General features: G+C 35.2%; 1 protein-coding gene across 2 annotated transcripts in view; it reads right to left on the bottom strand.

Moving 5' to 3' along the window:
* cacna2d3 (calcium channel, voltage dependent, alpha2/delta subunit 3) overlaps positions 1-18958 on the bottom strand; it is a 46498-nt gene that overhangs the window by 12483 nt on the left and 15057 nt on the right. The window contains exons 6-23 of one of the 2 annotated variants that reach the window (XM_084101493.1): positions 17833-17964; positions 17323-17383; positions 16971-17121; positions 15957-16031; positions 15747-15836; positions 13170-13283; positions 11069-11147; positions 9399-9532; positions 8882-8899; positions 5771-5842; positions 4867-4947; positions 4654-4728; positions 2358-2441; positions 1707-1778; positions 1496-1557; positions 1281-1348; positions 254-299; positions 60-157 (exon numbers count right to left, since the gene is read on the bottom strand). In XM_084101493.1, coding sequence (XP_083957619.1) covers positions 60-157; positions 254-299; positions 1281-1348; positions 1496-1557; positions 1707-1778; positions 2358-2441; positions 4654-4728; positions 4867-4947; positions 5771-5842; positions 8882-8899; positions 9399-9532; positions 11069-11147; positions 13170-13283; positions 15747-15836; positions 15957-16031; positions 16971-17121; positions 17323-17383; positions 17833-17964 — 1512 coding nt within the window. Of the gene's footprint in view, positions 1-59; positions 158-253; positions 300-1280; positions 1349-1495; positions 1558-1706; positions 1779-2357; positions 2442-4653; positions 4729-4866; positions 4948-5770; positions 5846-8881; positions 8900-9398; positions 9533-11068; positions 11148-13169; positions 13284-15746; positions 15837-15956; positions 16032-16970; positions 17122-17322; positions 17384-17832; positions 17965-18958 lie in introns of both variants that reach the window. The other variant, XM_084101494.1, reaches the window with a different exon arrangement.

The raw sequence follows: 18958 nt of genomic DNA, 5'->3' as shown, positions 1-18958 counted from the left end.
AAACAGGGTCAATTTTGATTTCATGTTGACGTTAAGAATCATCTATTAATGCTGCTCACATTTGAGGTGTGGTTTACGGCTGGTCATGTACAGTTTGATGGCCTGAACTTGAGTCAGGTGACGATGATCGTGATGCTCATCTGTATTACAGTAAGTCCTGAAACAAAAACGTAAAAAAGCACAATATTTCATACTTGTGCGATTAATAACAGGAATAGAGTGTCATACATTGAGTGTCAATAGAAGTCTTTACCATTCATCAGCAAGGGCAACATCTGGTTGCTCCAGATCATGTAGACCTAAAAAAAAAGTGTGGATTGGATAGAGGATTAAAGATGAACTGGCGGTATCAGGAACACTCCTGGATAGTGGATATATATATTTATAGATAAATCAGAGAAAGAGGTATGAAAATATTATTTATTATTCACTGGACTCTTAAATAAAATCTGAGAGTTTTATTCTGGTTGTGTATAAAGGGTTATATAGATATATACAGTATAAAGGGTTCATAAGACATTATATTAAAGGAATAAATGATTCAGCAAATCAGGGTTATTATAGTTAGCTAAAACTAAAAACAAAACTAAAACCTTTGAAAAAAAAAAAAGTGTTACTTTAAATAAAATGAAATATATAAAATATTTTACTTATTTTATTTCAGCTAGTTGCCAAGGCAATATTCATTATTTTAATTTAGTATCACTTAATGTACTAAAATAACTAAAACTGAAATAAGAATGAACACTACACAGACGAATTAAAAAAACTAATAAAAATGTTAAAAAAAAAAACATATAACAATATTACTAAAACTTTTAATTAAAATTAAAAGGAAAACTGGAAAGTTAAATAACAACTCATTCAAAATATTAATGAAAACTAAAATAGTATCTCAATGAAAGAAAAATAACACTGAGCAATACTGTATAAATACACCAATTAAAGCCTAAAGTATTTGAATTGTTCCTACATTGTTCATAAAAATATGCAAATTGTCAACAAAAAAATTATTATGGATTTTTAACATTTCTCTGGGTTACATATATTTCAAATTCCCACATAGGAAAATGAAAAATCAACGTACTGTATAACAATGGTGAAACAAACTCCAAAATATCAGACCTTTAATAGGACTGAAAAGTAATGAAATAATAACAAATAAAAATATATGTGATCCAAAGCTATGACAAGAATATATATTCAAACATTTTAACCATAAAAATGAACTTGCTTTAACAATGGTTTTCATAAGTCTTGCTAATAAAGCAAATCCTCACCAGATTCTAGTGAAACATTTCCCTTGAAGAAGTATTTTCCGTGCCCTCTCGAGAGCGCCACACCAACACTACAAAACACAGAAAACACCATTTCAGAAGTCAGATTTTTATCATCACAATGTCACGTCCTTTCAATCAACATTTGTTCAAATGTAATACTTTTATAAGCAAACATTTGAGAAACATTTAGGCTACATATACGAGACAAGACCTACCTAAATGGAGTTCCTTTAATATCAGTGTAGTAATAATCGTTGTGCATCGTCAAAACACGTTTCTGGTGGGGAACGAATTTAAAGTCAAGATTATGAAGTTATGTAAGCACTCAAGTGAGGTGTATTTTTGATATTAAACTAATGTTTTTTTAATAATATGACACTAACATCATATATCATTAATCTGGAATAGTAAATTATAAAACGTTACCCCTTTGTCCACTGTTCTTTTAACTTCCATTGAAAAAGTGCCAGTTCGCCTGTTCACCATTGCTGTGCGCAACTACAAATAAACATTTATGAAGCATTGAAGCAGCACTTATTCATTTTAATACTGTATGTCAACACTTCTAAGATGCTAAACACTTCATGCAAGTACGTGAACCTAATGTACAACAGGTCTGAGCAACTGCAATGCATTTGCATTTGCGTATTTCTATATGTATGTTGCTGGTCTAAAGGCCCATTCACACCAAGAATGATAACAATAATGATAAGGATAAAGATAAAGAAATGGGTCTAAAAATCAGTCTAAATATAAAAGAATAGCAGAATCCACACCACAACTATAACAATAACGACACAGAGAAACAATATCATTGGAATCACTTTCAGAAAGTTTTTTTCCAGCTGATGAATGATAAAAACATTGACAGCCAATCAGAATCGATCCTGCTTTAAAGAGATCGAGCAGATGACAAAACTGCAGCGCGTGTTTAGAATAAATAGAACGATGTCGTCCTCTGGTGTGGACGCTAATATAGTTATCTTTATAGTTATCGCTCTTGGTGTGAACGGACCTTGTGTAAGTGTATTGCATTGTCTGCACTCATTGTGTAAGAACACAGAAACTAATCCATACAACATCCTCTGTGTCCTCCCACTCCACCTCGGACAGGTCCACGCTGCTGTAACTGGGTTTCTTCCTCTTCTGGCCCTCCTGGTACTGCAGGAAGAGACACACAGAGGACAGGAAGTGCTTTAGAGGACGGCAGTGTAGTTACAGTTAGGAACTGGGATGACATGATTAGTAACATGATGGAGACAGAAATGTACAATACATGGTGAAAGAGGCCATTAGTCTAGCGTTTTTCACTCCTACTCCATGACTTTCCCACTTGCACTGCGCATTTATGGTGTCTAATCAGATGATGAAGCGTGTTAAAGGTGCTGTAAACAATTTGCTCAGTTTCACCATTTTGTAAACTTCAATAACACAGCCTCTCTCTAAAAGGATCAAAGCAATCCGAAACAGTAAATTTAGACAGGCACAAAACATTTCTGATTGACTGGTTTCTGATTGGATAAAAAAGCGTGGATCTCTTCCTTGACTCTTTCATTGACTGTTTACAGAGTCTGGTGCTGTCACTGACACCTATTTTAGTGATATCTGTCAGTAGTCGGGACATTTTATGTGTGGTATTCCAAAAAATGGCTTACAGCACCTTTACATAAGAGAAACATCCAACATGTGCAGTGCTGAGGGAGTCCAGGAGGAGGATTGAGAAACTGTGGTGTAAGGAAATGAGTTTTGTTTACACACTGTCAGACCAGCCAATTTTAGGCTTATAGAGATCTGTGTCAAAATAATCTGTCTAATCTTTTTTGCTCAGATTGGTTTTAGTCAGTCAATGGCACTGTTCCAATCCCTAATGAGTTGCCAACTTGTTTTAAGACAAGCAGGACCAGAGTTCCAGAATGCTTGACTTTAGCATGCTGCAAAGCTCAAAACTCTTAGAAACACAAAAAATACTAATCACTGGAGTTATTTTTGTATTATTTATAGTTATTATTTATATTTTGAACAAGCATTCATTTTTATATTTTCAGTTTTTATTTTAATTTTGGTTTAAGTTTTATTAATTTTGTTAAGTGTGAAGGCACTTATTGTATCTGTTAGCTTTCCAATTATTATTCTTCTTCTTTCGCTCGAGTCTGTGGCAGCCCATTGAACCGGATGGTAAAAAGTTATGAAATTTGGCACACAGATAAATGGCAATCTGAACATTAACCACAGTAATTTTGTAATCTCTAACTCAATCTCTGTGACGCCACCAACTGTCCAAATTTACACTCATGTTTATGCTAAGAACTTTTGAAACATAAGGGCTAGAAACATTAAGAAAATGTCAATTTTCTGAAAAACCTACTTTTGAATAGTCATAGACGGTTTGTTTGATTTTCACCAAAATTAGCTCACATCATTCTCAGACAATGCTGGCAAAAAGTTATTAAAAGCTTTTCAAAAAAAAAAAAAACGTTCTCAAATAACTTGCATACGTATTTGACGAAGAACATGTAAAAAAGTATGCGAGGCTCTATCTCTGTGAGTCTACTGATTGTTTAAAAAATCCCGTGTTGCAATGCAACCTGGGATTCGCATGAACTATACATCATTTATATAATGTCCAATATTAATATTAAAATCCAGCATAAATTTGCTCCCAAGGTGAAAGGTTGTCTTTAATGTCCAAAAATGTTGCCTAGATTGTTAGCTAACTAGGGTTTGGAACAGAGCCTAAAAATGGCTAAAAAATTTCATAAGAATGTTACTTTGTGTGCACACTTGAGTCCAGTTCATAGTAAACCGCCATAACCAATGCTACTTAATAATAATAATACTCATTTTAGCATTTACCACATTCAATAACAGTAAACACTGTCCCTGTTCAGCAACACAGAGTCAGTGTGGTCTGTAATACACACACTCAGAAGCCTTGACTGATGCACACCACCGCTACGCAAACACAAACTGATACACAGCAGCACTGGAGCCACACTACGACGAGAACACCAACACGTTCATGACACACAGAGACGCACAGTCACGCATGGTGACTGAGAGCGGGGTGAGGGGTGTCCCTGCGAAGGGTGAGTTACCTCAGTGCTCTGATCAGCCCTGGCAGGCACATGAATGGGCTTTTATTCCTGCATGCAATATATCAGAGGAAAAGGGTTGGGATTACAAAAACTACATCTCCCATGATGCACTTCAGCGTCCCACCAGCGCTCTCACAAGCACACACTGCATGTGTGGGTAGATTTTACCTGAGCCAGCTTCTTTTTTTTTTTTGGGCATGGATGTAATTGCATCATATTCCTAATATAGTTCTAATATAAGGCTGTTTATGGGCCCAGAACAACATATTAGTCCTTACCAGGGGCCTCAGGTCAGGATGTGTCAGGATATATCCGTTATTGGTAATGGCAAAAGCGTATCCATGTATTCCTAGCTGGAGAAAAGAAGATAAGATTTAAAAAATGATAGCATTATCACACTTCAGCCCACTTTAAGATACAGACAGTGTGAAACTGAACAGATTAAAATTGATTTCGGAATGCATGGCTATTTGTTGGTGGTAACATCCTACCTTGTGTTTTGGGATGGTTTTCATTAACTCTTGAATGGGGATGTCAGTGCCCACAACGCCTAGCAGGATGCCTTGGTTTTTCTGCAGAGAGACAATTTTATTTTCACACACATTTTCGTACGCATTTGTTCACTTCTCATTATCATTGATATTAATGGGTATTTGTTTGTAAAGTGTGTTTAAAGTAAAGAAAAAAATAAACAATTTGAAGCTGTTGTATGGTGGATATTAATTATGTCAAAGCTCAATGAATATGAACTATAAGTCAAACACACCATCAATGTTACAGCGTATTAATTGTGTTCCGACGAGTTCGATTAAACAAATAGATATGTATGAAAAAATAATAGTTTTTAATGCAGTTAAAATGAAATCTTCACGCTTCAAAATGGCCCAAAACACTCCATTCAACGCATGCATTATATTCCAAATCTTTAAAAGTTGTACAATAGATTTGTGTGAGAAAGAGACCACTGAAAATGTTCACGTTCACCCCTAGCTCTTTATGAGAGAAGTAGAGATTAGTGAATGAATCATTCTTTTGAGTATGATCTTTTCAATGAATCTGTAGATTCAGTTCACAAAGCGAAATGATTCATTCACACCTGTGAAAACATTTAGAAAATAAACTTTAGAATATACATGAATATTGATAGTTATATTTGACTAATATGAATTTTTATTATTATTAATAATATACGAATCAAATTAATATTAATCATTTTTATATATTTATGTAATATATAATAATATAATTATATATTCTATATCATTATTATCATTATTATCAACATTAAAATTAGTATTCATATTAAAATATTAATATTGTTATAATTAGTGTTTTTGAATTAAGCTAGATCAACAGATATCATGTCACACATAAACACACAGACATTCTCCCTACCGTTTCATTCTTGGTGCTAAACACAGGCATGGCCACTGTGGTCATCGGGTTTGGACCTTTAGTCTCCCCAAGCTGCTGACAGACCAACAGAAGACTTTCAGATTTAAATTACATGAACATCTGAGAAAAATGCATCCAATAAAGATTCTGAATGGACATTGATCGCCACAGCCGGTTTATAAGCTCACACATTGTGCTGTCCTACTGGCCTTCAGATCAAGGAACTTGCTGCGACATGAAATATTCAAACCAACGTTTTGATAAATGGCCGTGCGAGGTGTAGACAAGTGAAGGGTGATCTGGTGAAGATGGTTCATCTCTGTAGCTGAACTGTAAGCTCAGCTGCGGGCACGATGAGGGCTGACATGATTTAACGCATGAGCTCGCTGAAACTAGGTCTGCTATTCCCCCACCTCACCCTTATGTGTGTGTGTCCATTATGCATGTTTTACAGTAGCCCTTAAGAGGACACGTGAATGCAGTTGTTTGTGAAAGGAAAACAGACAGAAAAGAAAAAGAAAAACAGTAAATATCCCATTCTTAGTTGGCATCTTTGTTTTGTTTTCCAGTAAAAAAACAAAAAACTAAATATTAAATATTAAATTCACTTTCTCACCCTCATGTCATTCCAAACCTGTATGACTGTAAGAAGAACAATGAAATAAAGTAAATGGGGACTTGAGCTTTTGAGCTCCAAAAATTCCAAAAAACAGCATTAAAGGATCATAAAAGTGGTCCATACGGCTATATTAAAAGTCTTCTGACATCTGAAAATGTCATTTTCTCCTCTGTCATAGTTCTCAAATCTCATTTCTGTTTGTGTACATTCAAATGTGCGTCAAAACGTCTCGTCGGGTTTGACATCGATGACGTGAAATGTCAATCTTCAAATCCGTCTGTGGATTGTGTCTTGTAACCAATCAAATCCATGACATCAAATCTGGTGTGACATGTTTTGATGTGACTTATTCAAATATGATGCGAGTGCAAATGAGAGATATGTCAGAAGCGAAAGATTCCCAGTGAACAACGATGAAAATATTTCAAAAATTTAATTTTTAGACTTCTGTTCAAAAAGTTTAGGGTTGGTAACATGAAATAAGTGTCTTATGCTCACTAAGGCTGCATTAATTCGATTAAAAATACAATAAAAACAGTAATATTGTGAAAAATTATTACAATTTGAATTCTTTACTGTTACTTTTGATCAATTTAATTAATCCTTGCTGAATAAAAGTAAGAATTTATATATTTTTTAAAAAAAATCTTACTGACCCCAAACTTTGGAACGGAAAAGTAAATGATATTTACATTTAAATAAAAAGCTATCACATGACAGAAGACTTGGAATATAGTTGTATGGACCACTTTTATAGTGATTTTGTGTTTTTGGTGCTCGACAGCCCCAGTCCCCTTTCACTTTCATTGTAAGGAAAAGATCTGTGAGGACATTCTGTAAAACAATTCCTTTTCAGTTCAACTACAAAAAAATAAAGAAATTCATATGGGCTTGGAATGAATTCAGAGGGTAAATGATGATTTTTTTTTAAGTGAACAATTTCATTTTTGGGTGAACTATTCCTTTAAATCGTGTTTTCAGAATGTAACTTTACTCATCATTGGTCTTGTTCCACTGGCAGATTGGCAGGTTTGTTTCTAAAACAACACAAATCTCCCTCAGTCCCACCGAAGAGGTCTTTAAAGTCTCTTATTCTGTCTCACATTCGGGAGCTCAAAATAAAATCGCCTCAGTTTGAGTTTTGTCCAACATTTGTTCAGTCTGGTTGGAGTCGTGCAGAACACTGAAGGTGTATCCTGCAGGAGCCAAATTGAAATCTGTGAATTAACCTTGTGCTTCCCCCTTCCTCTCCTTCCCCCCTCTTCCCTTCTCTCTTTCTCCCAGTCTCTGCCTCTCTCACCCCCTCTACTCCAATGTCAGTTTTATTACGGCTTTAGGAGATAAAAGCCAATGATCCACAAAATGATGAATGGGGTGTCTCAGTGGCCAAGATACAGCAACACACACTCCGGAGAACAATTCCCAACACCCTACGCCTATGCCTGTGTGTGTGACAGAGGAGGGTGTCAAAGACATCGGGTGGGTGCGAACACTTGCACTTGTGTGTGTGTGTGTGTGTGTGTATGAGTCTGTCTTATCGGAAATGGAATGGCACAGCGGTCGGTGTTGCGGTTCTCGAGTGAAGCCAAACCCTATCTCTGACCACATCTCGCCCTCACTTGTTTTTATCTTGCGCTCTCTCACGCTGCGTTCCCCTGTAGCACTCTGCACCACATCCATGTTCAAGAACTAATAAAACGTTTCAGATTCCAGAAACGGAATACTGAAAGCAAATTACAATGAGGAAATGCTGCAAGACACCAGTGACAGAATGGACACAAACAGGCTCTGTTCCAAAACCTAGTCAGCTGCCTTGCTGACTACAGTCTACATAGGCAGCATTCTAACTGAGTGACCGATTTGGAACATTCTACGCCGTATGTCAAACAAATAGTGCTAAAAAGCACAAGCAATAACTCTAATGAGCATAAATATAAAAAAATATTGCATAAAATTAATTAATTAAAAAAAAAAAAAAACAGTCCCATTTTAAAGTTTGAACTATTTTAGTGATGCTTTTCAGTATTGAATGAATTACACACACACACACACATATATACTGTGTATATATACAAAAGCTGTCACTGGGATGGAACTCTTTCAAAAAGTACTAATATGTACAATTTAGGAACTAATATTTACCATTTAGGTCTTTATATTTACATTTAGGTACTAATACAGATACTTTACATACTAATAAAGTACATTTAGGTACTAATTTTTACCTTTAGGTATTAATATGTACACTTTAGGTACTAATTTATACCATTTAGGTACTAATATGTACCTTTAGATGTTAATATGTACCATTTAGGAACTAATATGTACATTTAGATTTTAATATGTACTTTTAGGTATTAGTATGTGCAATTTAGGTATTAATATGTACTATTGAGGTACTTCATGTTGTGCGCGCCCTTAAAATGCTGCCTCCGTAGGGAGCTCGCTAGGTTTCGGAACAGAGCCACAGAGACACCGGTTACGACTGTTACCTTGTGCGCCTGCGCGAGCTATAGGGACACAGGGAGAAAAATAATACGTGTCATTGACATGTGCTCACGTCTACACACATACAAGAGACACACTGCACGGTGTGTGACCTGATCTCGTTCTCGTGGTGCTCACTGAATGGAAGAGTGTCTTGATGAGACCTTCAGGGAGTTAACGGAGCTACTAATGAGCAACTGAGTTGCATTTTATGAGGGAGAATGATTGTAGAAAACACATACATTAAGTAGAGAAAATACTAGATTTTTTAGACAGCAAACCCTTTACAAAAATGTACCATAGTGACATTTGTTCCTGACAAAATTCCAGAGTTGTTTTTTAAATAAATAATAATATGGGATGTTCCTAAAACAATGTGACGTTTCTTGAGAGTCTTTATTGTATTTTGATTTGGTGATTTATAAATAAAAGTTTTATTTTTGCAGAAGCTGTAGTTCACATTGTACATTTTTGTAAGGGATACAGATGCTGTACACTAACAGTGTGATTAATTATACTTACTGCGCTATCCACATAGGCTTCAGTCCACACTGTGTCATGTTCATGGTCGATAACCTTAGGTCTGCTCATCACATGCAAATACCGCATCACGTTTTCCTGAACATCAGCCAGAGTGGAGATCTGACTAAAATAACCTGCACAACACACAATCCACAGCAGATTTTAATGACTCTCTGAACTCTGAACATATAAATATGTGTATGCATATATATATATATATATATATATGAAGAGTTCAGATGCAAAAGCCTCTAAGTGACAACTGAAATTTTCTTCTAGAATGATCATTTTTATCAAGCTCATATATTTAAGTTCAGTAATTTCACTTAAATGGCAATGAAAATGACCTATTAATTGTCATTTAAGTGAAATTGCTGAACTTAAATATACGTGCTTGATACAAATGATCATTCTAGAAGAAAATTTCAGATGGCACTTAGAGGCTTTTGCATCTGAACTCTTCATACATATATATATATATATATATATATATGGTTTCCACAGAGTACAAACATTTTTTTAACATTGATAATAATAAGACATTTTTCTTGAGCAGCAAATCAGAAGAATGATTTCTGAAGGATCATGTGACACTGAAGAAAGAAAATTTCGATTTTCCATCACATGAATAAATTACATTTAAAAATATATTACATTAGGAAACTTAAAATAAACTGTAATAAAATTTCACAATATTTTTTATCAAATAAATTAAGTCTTGGTGAGCAAAAGAGACTTCTTTCAAAAACTTGTATATGTATCACTTTCTATAAAGCCTGCAAATGTATTTTTACAGATTTTCTTACTGTAATACATTCTTTTTAAAGGTATTCATAATGTTTTAAAATACCTGTTCCTATTCAGAAGTCATTCTAATGCCCATTATAATATATTATAATTATAATGCTTATTTATTCATTGTTTTATCCATTTAAAGAGTGTAAGGCTTTATATATATACATTTATATTATATACATACAGAATTTGATTAGTTTTTCCATAAAAAAATTCTGGGCTTTTGAATAACAATGATGTTAGTGCTATAATACATTACACTATTTAAATATATAGCCTTGAATCTTTTGAATATTTAGAAATTATAATAGAAACAGAACATAATCATACATACTTTATTAAATTAATAAGGAGTAATGATTAATAAGACAAGATACAAGCTGATCATCAGATGCCTTTCCATCCGTTTAGCTGTGTTGAAAATGTGCATGTGCTAGTGCAGAGGCTCCAGGTGCAGAGCGAGAAATTCTCAGTATGGTGTGTGTGTGTGTGTGTGAAAGCTCTCCTCATCCCGCGGCCAGTCATCCGTGGCACGGGCACATGGGAGTGATCAACGCTGTGCAGCCACGGGAGCCGAGCTGACAGGAAGAGTGATTTAGGCTCAGTTGACCCTTGACCTCTGCATGTCAGCTCCGCGAGTTGAGCCAGTTGCTGTCGCACTCCCATCAAGCACTCAACACCCGCGTGATTTCCTCCTGCCTTAAGACCAATAAACCCACAGCGCTGGCACGCTAACTCTTCATCGCACTCGGAAGCTGAATGGAAGCTTCCGTGCTCCAGGAAAACCGAGCCAGGATAATTAATTAACTAATTAGCAAAAATTAAAATGGAATGTAAATCAAATTCAGCTCGTCATCCCCCCAAAAATCACAAACCTTTATTAGCACACGCCATCCATTTCAGGTTATCAGCAAACGCAGATTCCCGGCCAATCAGGTAGGGAAATATACGAACCTATGGAGAAAAAGAAGTTTTATTTGTGCAATAAATAAATGTTTCACTATTTGTATGTGAATAGTAAACATTTTTGTACTTTTTTGTATTACTGAATACTGATACACACAAAATAGCAGATGGACAGCTCCTAGAATGTAAACTTTACACATGAGTAGCTTTAAGCTTGGCAAGCTACAGATTCAACATTTTATGTACGAATACTAATGCAATCACATTGGTCTCTGTTTCTTTTCATTCCTCTGTTTCTCTTTGTTTCTCCACACTGAAAACACACATACAGCAGATCTCTGAATTTAAATCAAAGAATCTCCTTGTTTCCCACAATGCAATTTCCCAATGTCAGGGTAAAATCTGATTGCTTGATTACTCATTGGAAAACAACCGCCTTGGCGCATTTACTTAATTACACAACTGGTGTAACAAATCAGACAGGAAAATTGTTCTCCATATGTTTTAAGATTCAGTTTTAAGTTTCCACCAGGGTTGTGTATGAGTACTCAGAGTTACAGCAATGATCAATGATACTGTATGATTTTAAAAACTTAAAAACATTTCACACTGCTTGAAACCAGTGTTATTGTAGTATTATGTATATGCTATTATAGTCTTTATAAATATTTTGAATTAGCATTTATTTTTAATTTTCAGTTTACACAATTTTATTATGTGCTTTTGTAATTTTTATTAGTTTTTTATTATATTTATTTTTATTTCAGTTTTAGGCAAACATTTCCCATTTCCATTTCATTCAGTTTTTGATTATTTCTTTTTTTTCATTCAGTTTTTCATCGAATATTTATTTATTTTTTATTTTAGCTTTATTTCAGCTATCAAAAACGATTTGTAATAGTTTTAGTTGACAATAACAACACTGCTGCTAATGTTTTATTATTATTTTTTGAAAAGGCAATGTCCAGTGGTCTAAAAAAAAAGTTGTAAAAATGCTTTTCATGTTAGTAGTTTCTTTGAAAACTCTTTTATAAGCATGTTTAGAGATGCCCTTGCTGCAAGATGCTAAAAAAACAGCCAAATGAAACAACTTTACACATCTGATGGTGCAAAAATAAATAGATTGATCTATTTAAATTAAGAAGACAGATTGACCAAAATGCACATCGTTTTATGTTTATATACATTTATTTTTATTTATTAATTTGTGCACATGAGACTGGTACGGATGTGTAAACTCAACCATTCCTCTCGATGTTCCTTCCTCCGCTCACTCATTTTTTCTCCTTCTCCCTCCCTTCTTTTACCCTCCATCCCTCTATTTCTCAGTACATTGCTCCTGTCTCCCATGTATAAATGGTTTTTGATTCCAACCAATACTGAGCGGTTACACCGCAGTGGGCCAGCGACAATTCACTCACACACACACACACACACACCTTCTGCAGGCTGTAAAAACGCATTTCTCCTCCTGCCGATTAGGACATGAGATGCAGACTTACACACACAACCAATCCAGGCCAGGAATGTTCGCTTAACATGTTCACCTGAATGCCAAATGCTTTATAAACACGTCTGGTAGTGCAAATCGTGCGGCAGTCGGCAAACACTGCTTCACAGGGTCAATCGGGCGACTGATTCAGCACCGCTAAAGGGCAGGTACATGTGCAAACCCTCCAAATTTAGTTTATTCAACACATTCCCCCATGTTTGAAGAGTGTGTCAAATAAGCTGGTGCTGTCAGCAATTCAATATACATCAACACACTTTTCCAGACAACCACCGCAGCTAAATACAATTCCTCAAAATGTCAAAACGCTCTCAAAAGGGAATTTTACACTTGTGCTGGGGTGAAAAAAGCAATCATAACTAAATCTATAAAGTAAGAGAAAACACACTGTACTTAGGCAGGAAAAGAACCAATATACTTGAAAGAAATTTGATAATGCATCTCATTTAGGATTTAATTATAAATTAAACATTCATGCTTTTATGCTTGTTTGATGCTTTAAACTGAAAATGGAGTTGCTATGCATTAAAACCCTCCTTTTTAATAATACTTTATCTTACCTTTCGCTCAGGCCAGTTATATTTGGCAAAAACATCATCATACATTTCAGTGGCTCCATCCGTTATCAGCATGATCGCCTGACTACATGAACTTCCACGGCCGGTCTGATTAATCTGCACAGTGAGAGGGAGAGATAAAGAGAAACTTTTCACTTTGAGAATGAGAATTCAGAATAAACACGATCAATTTGCCTTAATAAGATTCACAGATAAAACAAATTTTAACAACAGAATCTATTTTAGTGGGGAGAAAAAAACTAAAAATCAGAGAAGCAAACAGGAAATTGTCTTCAGTACATTATCAGGCTCTGACAGATTGCTCGTGTATAATGCTTTGTAGATAATACTGTGTTTATGCTGTATGATAAAATGGTTCTGGTCCTGGACGCTGATTGGTCGATCTCAAGAGTAAATAGCTACTACATATAAATAGTTAACTACATTTTTCAGGATAATAGTAACAGCAGCTTTACTGTGGACACAAAATAGCACAGCCTCTCATACTTTATTGTTTAATTATGCTCTGATTACATTGTTTGTATACAGTATTTTTGGGATCACTTTAAAGGCTACAATGCATCAACCTTATTAGGGAAGCATTGCATGTTTTGATCAAATCTTTGCAATATAAACATAATATTAGTCTTAGGGTTATACATGCAGTCAGGTCCAAAAGCAATTTTTTTTTTATTACATTATTTTATTACACTATTTAAAATAGCTGTTTTCTATTGTAATATATTGTTATATAAAACGTAATTTATTCCTGTTGTCAAAGCTGAATTTTCAGCATCATTGCTCCAGTCTTCAGTGTCATGTGATCACATGAAACATTTATTATTATTTCCAATGCTGAAATATATTTGTGTGGAAACGGTGATACATTTTTGTTAAGGATTCTATGATGAATTGAAAGTTCAAAATATTCATCATATTTATTTGAAATATAAATCTTTTGTATTATAAATGTCTTTACTATCACTCTTGATAAATTTAATGTCCTTGCTGAATAAAAATATGAATTTATTTTACAACAAAAAAAAAAACTTACTGACCTCAAACTTTTGAACAGTATTGTATAATGTATTAACTTATATTGACAGGAACAAATCCTGATGATCATGTTCTCCAGCATGATTTGAGTTTATTTCCAGATTAAAAAGGGATTTTATTTCCTACATTTTCAGACTTTTGTAGTTTTAGCTGATCAAATAAACTAATTATCGTTCTAGAGCTGCTTTTCAGCAGAATTAAATTCTGTTTGCATCATTGATCATTATTTACCTGTTTAACATTGTAAAGCTGCTTTGAAACAAACTGTATTGTATAAGCGCTGTATAAATCAAGGTGACTTGACTTGACAGAGGAACTAAGCAGAATACTACATAGTATCTCATAAGCCCTATTCGCACGGGATAAGTATTACCTGGTGACCTCTAGTCATTTGTAATAATTGTGGAGGTTGTCTGTGATCTTAATCCCGTGCGAATCGGCCACGTCTGTTTGTAAAGTAAAAATTCCCCCACAAATGACCTACCATATTTCACCGAACACCGAGGTCCAGTGATAATATTAGTCCCGTGCGAATCCGCATCTCTGTTATTTGGCAGGGTCGAATATAAGTTTCCTGTGCGCCTTTTTATCCATCTTTCGCTAAAGAATGGAGTGTTTTGATAGTATTTTGGGTGCTGGGTCATATCACTATAGGCTACACCATACAACTATACAATTTGCAGAAAGAGAAAGCTGAAAACCATCAGAAGAGCAAAGACAAAAAGTGATTAGATGGAGATGAATGACTAGCAGCATGCGGTCAGGAACATTCTTCTGTTTATGATATTTCATACAGCTAGACCTATAACGACAAGACATTTCCAAGCAATAGCCTATTTACATCATATCCGGAAGATAAGTCAGTAAATTCGAGTAAAATCACAGGCTTCGCTTATCCCGTGCGAATGCGCCAAACGAAATTTAGATGGAGACGTTTTGCTGCATTATACAACCTGCATTATTGGTGATAATCAGGCTTTTGTGTTCTCTAATGTAGTCTTTACACCAAGCGAACTTTACTGTGGTGCAGTGAATGATGTCATTCTAAAAGTCAAAGACTGCTGCATCTATTTTTTTTTATTTTACTTTCAACCAATCAGGCACAAACACAGCATGTGGTCGTTTAAAGGGGCCGGACTCTGGGTTTTACGATTACCATATTAATGGACTGGCTCTAATGAATGTGACAAATACAGATACAACCCCGTTCCTCCTTTCTGTCTCTCTGTTTGTCCCCTCTCTGCTGTTTCCGCAAGACTAGTGGTCTGAGAAAAGAGAGATAAAGGGCGCAACTGGACCGACTTTGAGCGCTATCTCGTCTGCAATTGCCTTCTCTTTTATCAGCTTATTAATCAGCGCTGCCAATTACCACAATTAATCACAGGGAGAGATAGAGGTGTCCCGAGGAGGGGCCAGAACAGCGAGACAAAATGCAGGCTCACACACACTTGTGTAGGAGCAGAACGAAGGGTTGTCATGATACCGGACCTCTGTAATCTCAGGGTTTTGGTAATCTTCACCCACCTCATTTAAGATAGTGAAAGCCTCACTCAGTGCGTTGCCCAGGAGTCCGATTCCTTTGGCGAATAACTTGTCCAGATGCTCTTTAAAGTGCTGATGAATAAGAGCAAGAGAAATGGCTTTCAGATATGGTTTAGGAGTCCTAATTTCACAGAAAATTAAGTAATTACAGCCAGCAAGTGTGTGCCATTGTTTAATAAAAGAAAGACATACATCCTTATTAGTACTGTCAGCTTGAACGAGAGTGCCGTTTAGACAGGACTCCACATAACGGATCTCTTGGTTGTACTGGAAACACAAGATATATTAGACACAGTGGGCATTAATTAAACAAAGCTTTCAAATTAATTGATATCCTAAAGGGTACTAATTATTCCACTCATAGATATTAAATCAAAATTTCCGTGCGTTTTTGTTATGAAAGTGTATAAAAATGTCTAAAGAAATGTAATTTTAATTTTAATGCTAACATGATTCATTACATTAATTACTTTATAAAAGTTTTTTATAAATGTCAGTCAGTTTTTTTAAAAATGTTTTTGAAAGAAGTCTCTTCTGCTCACCAAGGCCGCATTTATTTGATCAAAAATACAGTAAAAACAGTAATATACTGAAATATTTTTACAATTTAAAATAACTTTTTTCTATTTCAATATATTTTAAAATGTATTTATTTCCGCAATGGCAAAGCTGACTTTTCAGAAATCATTCTAATATGCTGATCTGGTGCTCATCAAATCATTTCTTATGACTATCAATGTTAAAAACTGTTCATATTTTTGTGGAAACCGTGAGAATTTTTTTTGTAAAAACTATTAATTATTAATTTTTATTAATTACAAAACAGCAATCTTACTTTTGAACTGTAGTGTATATGACATATATAAAATAGAATAATATAAAATAAATGCTATTATTTAAAAAAAATATATGATTTTATAAAAATAAATTATGTAAAATAATTTATGTTTTGACATTTCTCTTTGCAAACCATGTTAGATTAAGTTTCTCGCAGCCACTCATCTAGAATCAATTTGTACCATTTTTAAGGTTTAGAAACTGATCCTAGACCAGCTGCGTTATCATGGAGCCGCATGATATCGGAATTATACTGTATCTATATTCATAAATACACATCATGCCTTTGGAGAAGAAGGATAAAGCTCGGAGAAGACTACGCTTTCCCAAGCCTTACACAAGAAAGGAAACTTTCTCTGTTCGACTCACAGCAATAATGTTGAAGAAGTCATCATCCCCGAGCGTGTCCAGTATGGAAGCGACCGTCTGTCTGGCTATAGTCAATCTTAAACCCTTCATACTGCCACTGACATCCACCAGAATCACAACATCTTTAGGAGAGGTGGCCGCCTGGATATACCTGAGACAACAATCATCACACAGAAATGTTAATGCATGAATTCACTCATAAATTATTTATAAATAAACTAAAAAGTTAGGTTATACTGGAATCTATTCTTGAAAACCAAACAAAACCTTACTGATCATGCTCACCACCACAAATCAAATAAAAAAGCACAAAAGAGACATTTCAAGAATCATTTAAAGCCATTTTAAATACCATTTTCTGTTCCTGCAGTCAAAAGCAATGACACCATGTTCATCAGGATGCCATTTCACACCTGAAAACACACATAGTGTAAAGAATTTAATTCACAGGTTGACATGAAAGAATTTGACATTATATTGTATATGGATATTGTTGATATTGTATTTGGTATATGGTGTTTTTCCCCCTCACACATATCCTAGTGTCTCAGAACCCTTTATATTAAAATCATGTTTCACATTTATGGTTTTATAGTTTGCAGACTCTTTAGTTAGAAATCAAATGATGGTATATCTCTGTGACTCAGCTCTTTAACCACATCTGTTTAGCACAAATAGCTAATTTATGTAAATTTGGCATAATGCTATAAGATGTAAGATGTGATTTAGTCCGCCAGGCTTTGATTAATGGAACACATTTTCTCCATGTCCTCTCTGATGGTCTGTAAAATTAAAACATTAGTGAAATCAGCCAGTTTGATCTTCATCAGTTTCTGCGCAGACATAATGCAACATCACGCACCTGGGTATTGTCGGAAAAAACCTTTAGCGCTTCCAAAGTACTGCCAAATAAGGGTCGGGTCCCTTCTGAAGTTATCCACGAAAACTTTGTTCAAGGCTTCTGACCAATAGACTCCGTTAACAATGTCAGGGTCTAAAAGGGATAAAGATCGAGAAAATGAGTGAGAAAAACTGCTAAGTTTATTTGAAGCATAATTTGCAATCATAGGCAAGACACAGTTCTAATTTGAACTTTAACCCTAATTTCGTTCGTCGTACAAGCCCAAAGTGGTGCAGTTAAATCACCTCATCCCAGTTCCACCCCTCCTTCTGCTCCGAGTCCAACCTGACTCCATAAAAAACCTCTTGCCTTTGTCCTCAAGCACACAAAGTGACGCCATTGAAAGGCCATTACGGGCGCGCACAAAGGGACGCGGTGCATCCACCGCGCGTGAGCGCCCACTGCAGCATCCACTGATCACAAAGAGAACATCTACTTTAAGAGTGATTACTCTGTTCTCAGCGCGTTCTTCACTGGGGCATTGAGCCCTTGGCTTCGTTCATTGCGCCGTCCCCAGGTAGTTATTGACCCGTAGTGCTGCAGTGACACTGAGGAGTTCGTTCTCGGATCAGTAACTTCAGAATGACCTGAGGTGGTTGGCTATTATCACTGCTCTATGACATACTAACTTACCTCTCTCTATTTTTCACTCCGCAACGTCAGGAAACCCGAGAGCTGTTTATCAGTGGCGCATTCAAAGCTATTAAACGGTCAGTGAAGTTGCTCTCTCTTGTTAATCTGCAAAAACAACTCATGAATGACATGTATGCCCTTACATGTTCAAAATGACTAACTTAGTTGGCATGAAATGAAAATAAATTTTTATGCTACCGGTAAAAGCCTTTTTAATGTTCTTGAAAGAAAGAACTTTTGTATTTATTTGATCAAAAATATAGTAAAAACAGTAATGCTGTAAAATATTATTAGAATTTAAAAGTAACAGTAAAACTGTTTTCAGCATTGATAATAGTAAAAACCATTATTGACCACCAATAATAATTCATAATAACTAAGCAGCAAAACAGCATATTTCAGATCAAGTGACACTGAAGACTGGAGTAATGATGCTGAAAATTCAGCTTTGATC

Source organism: Abramis brama, assembly GCF_963993115.1.
Source record: "Abramis brama genome assembly, chromosome: 23".
NCBI classification, from domain to species: Eukaryota; Metazoa; Chordata; class Actinopteri; order Cypriniformes; family Leuciscidae; genus Abramis; species Abramis brama.
Note: the sequence above shows the minus strand (reverse complement) of the source record. Positions and strands in the feature narration are given on the sequence as shown.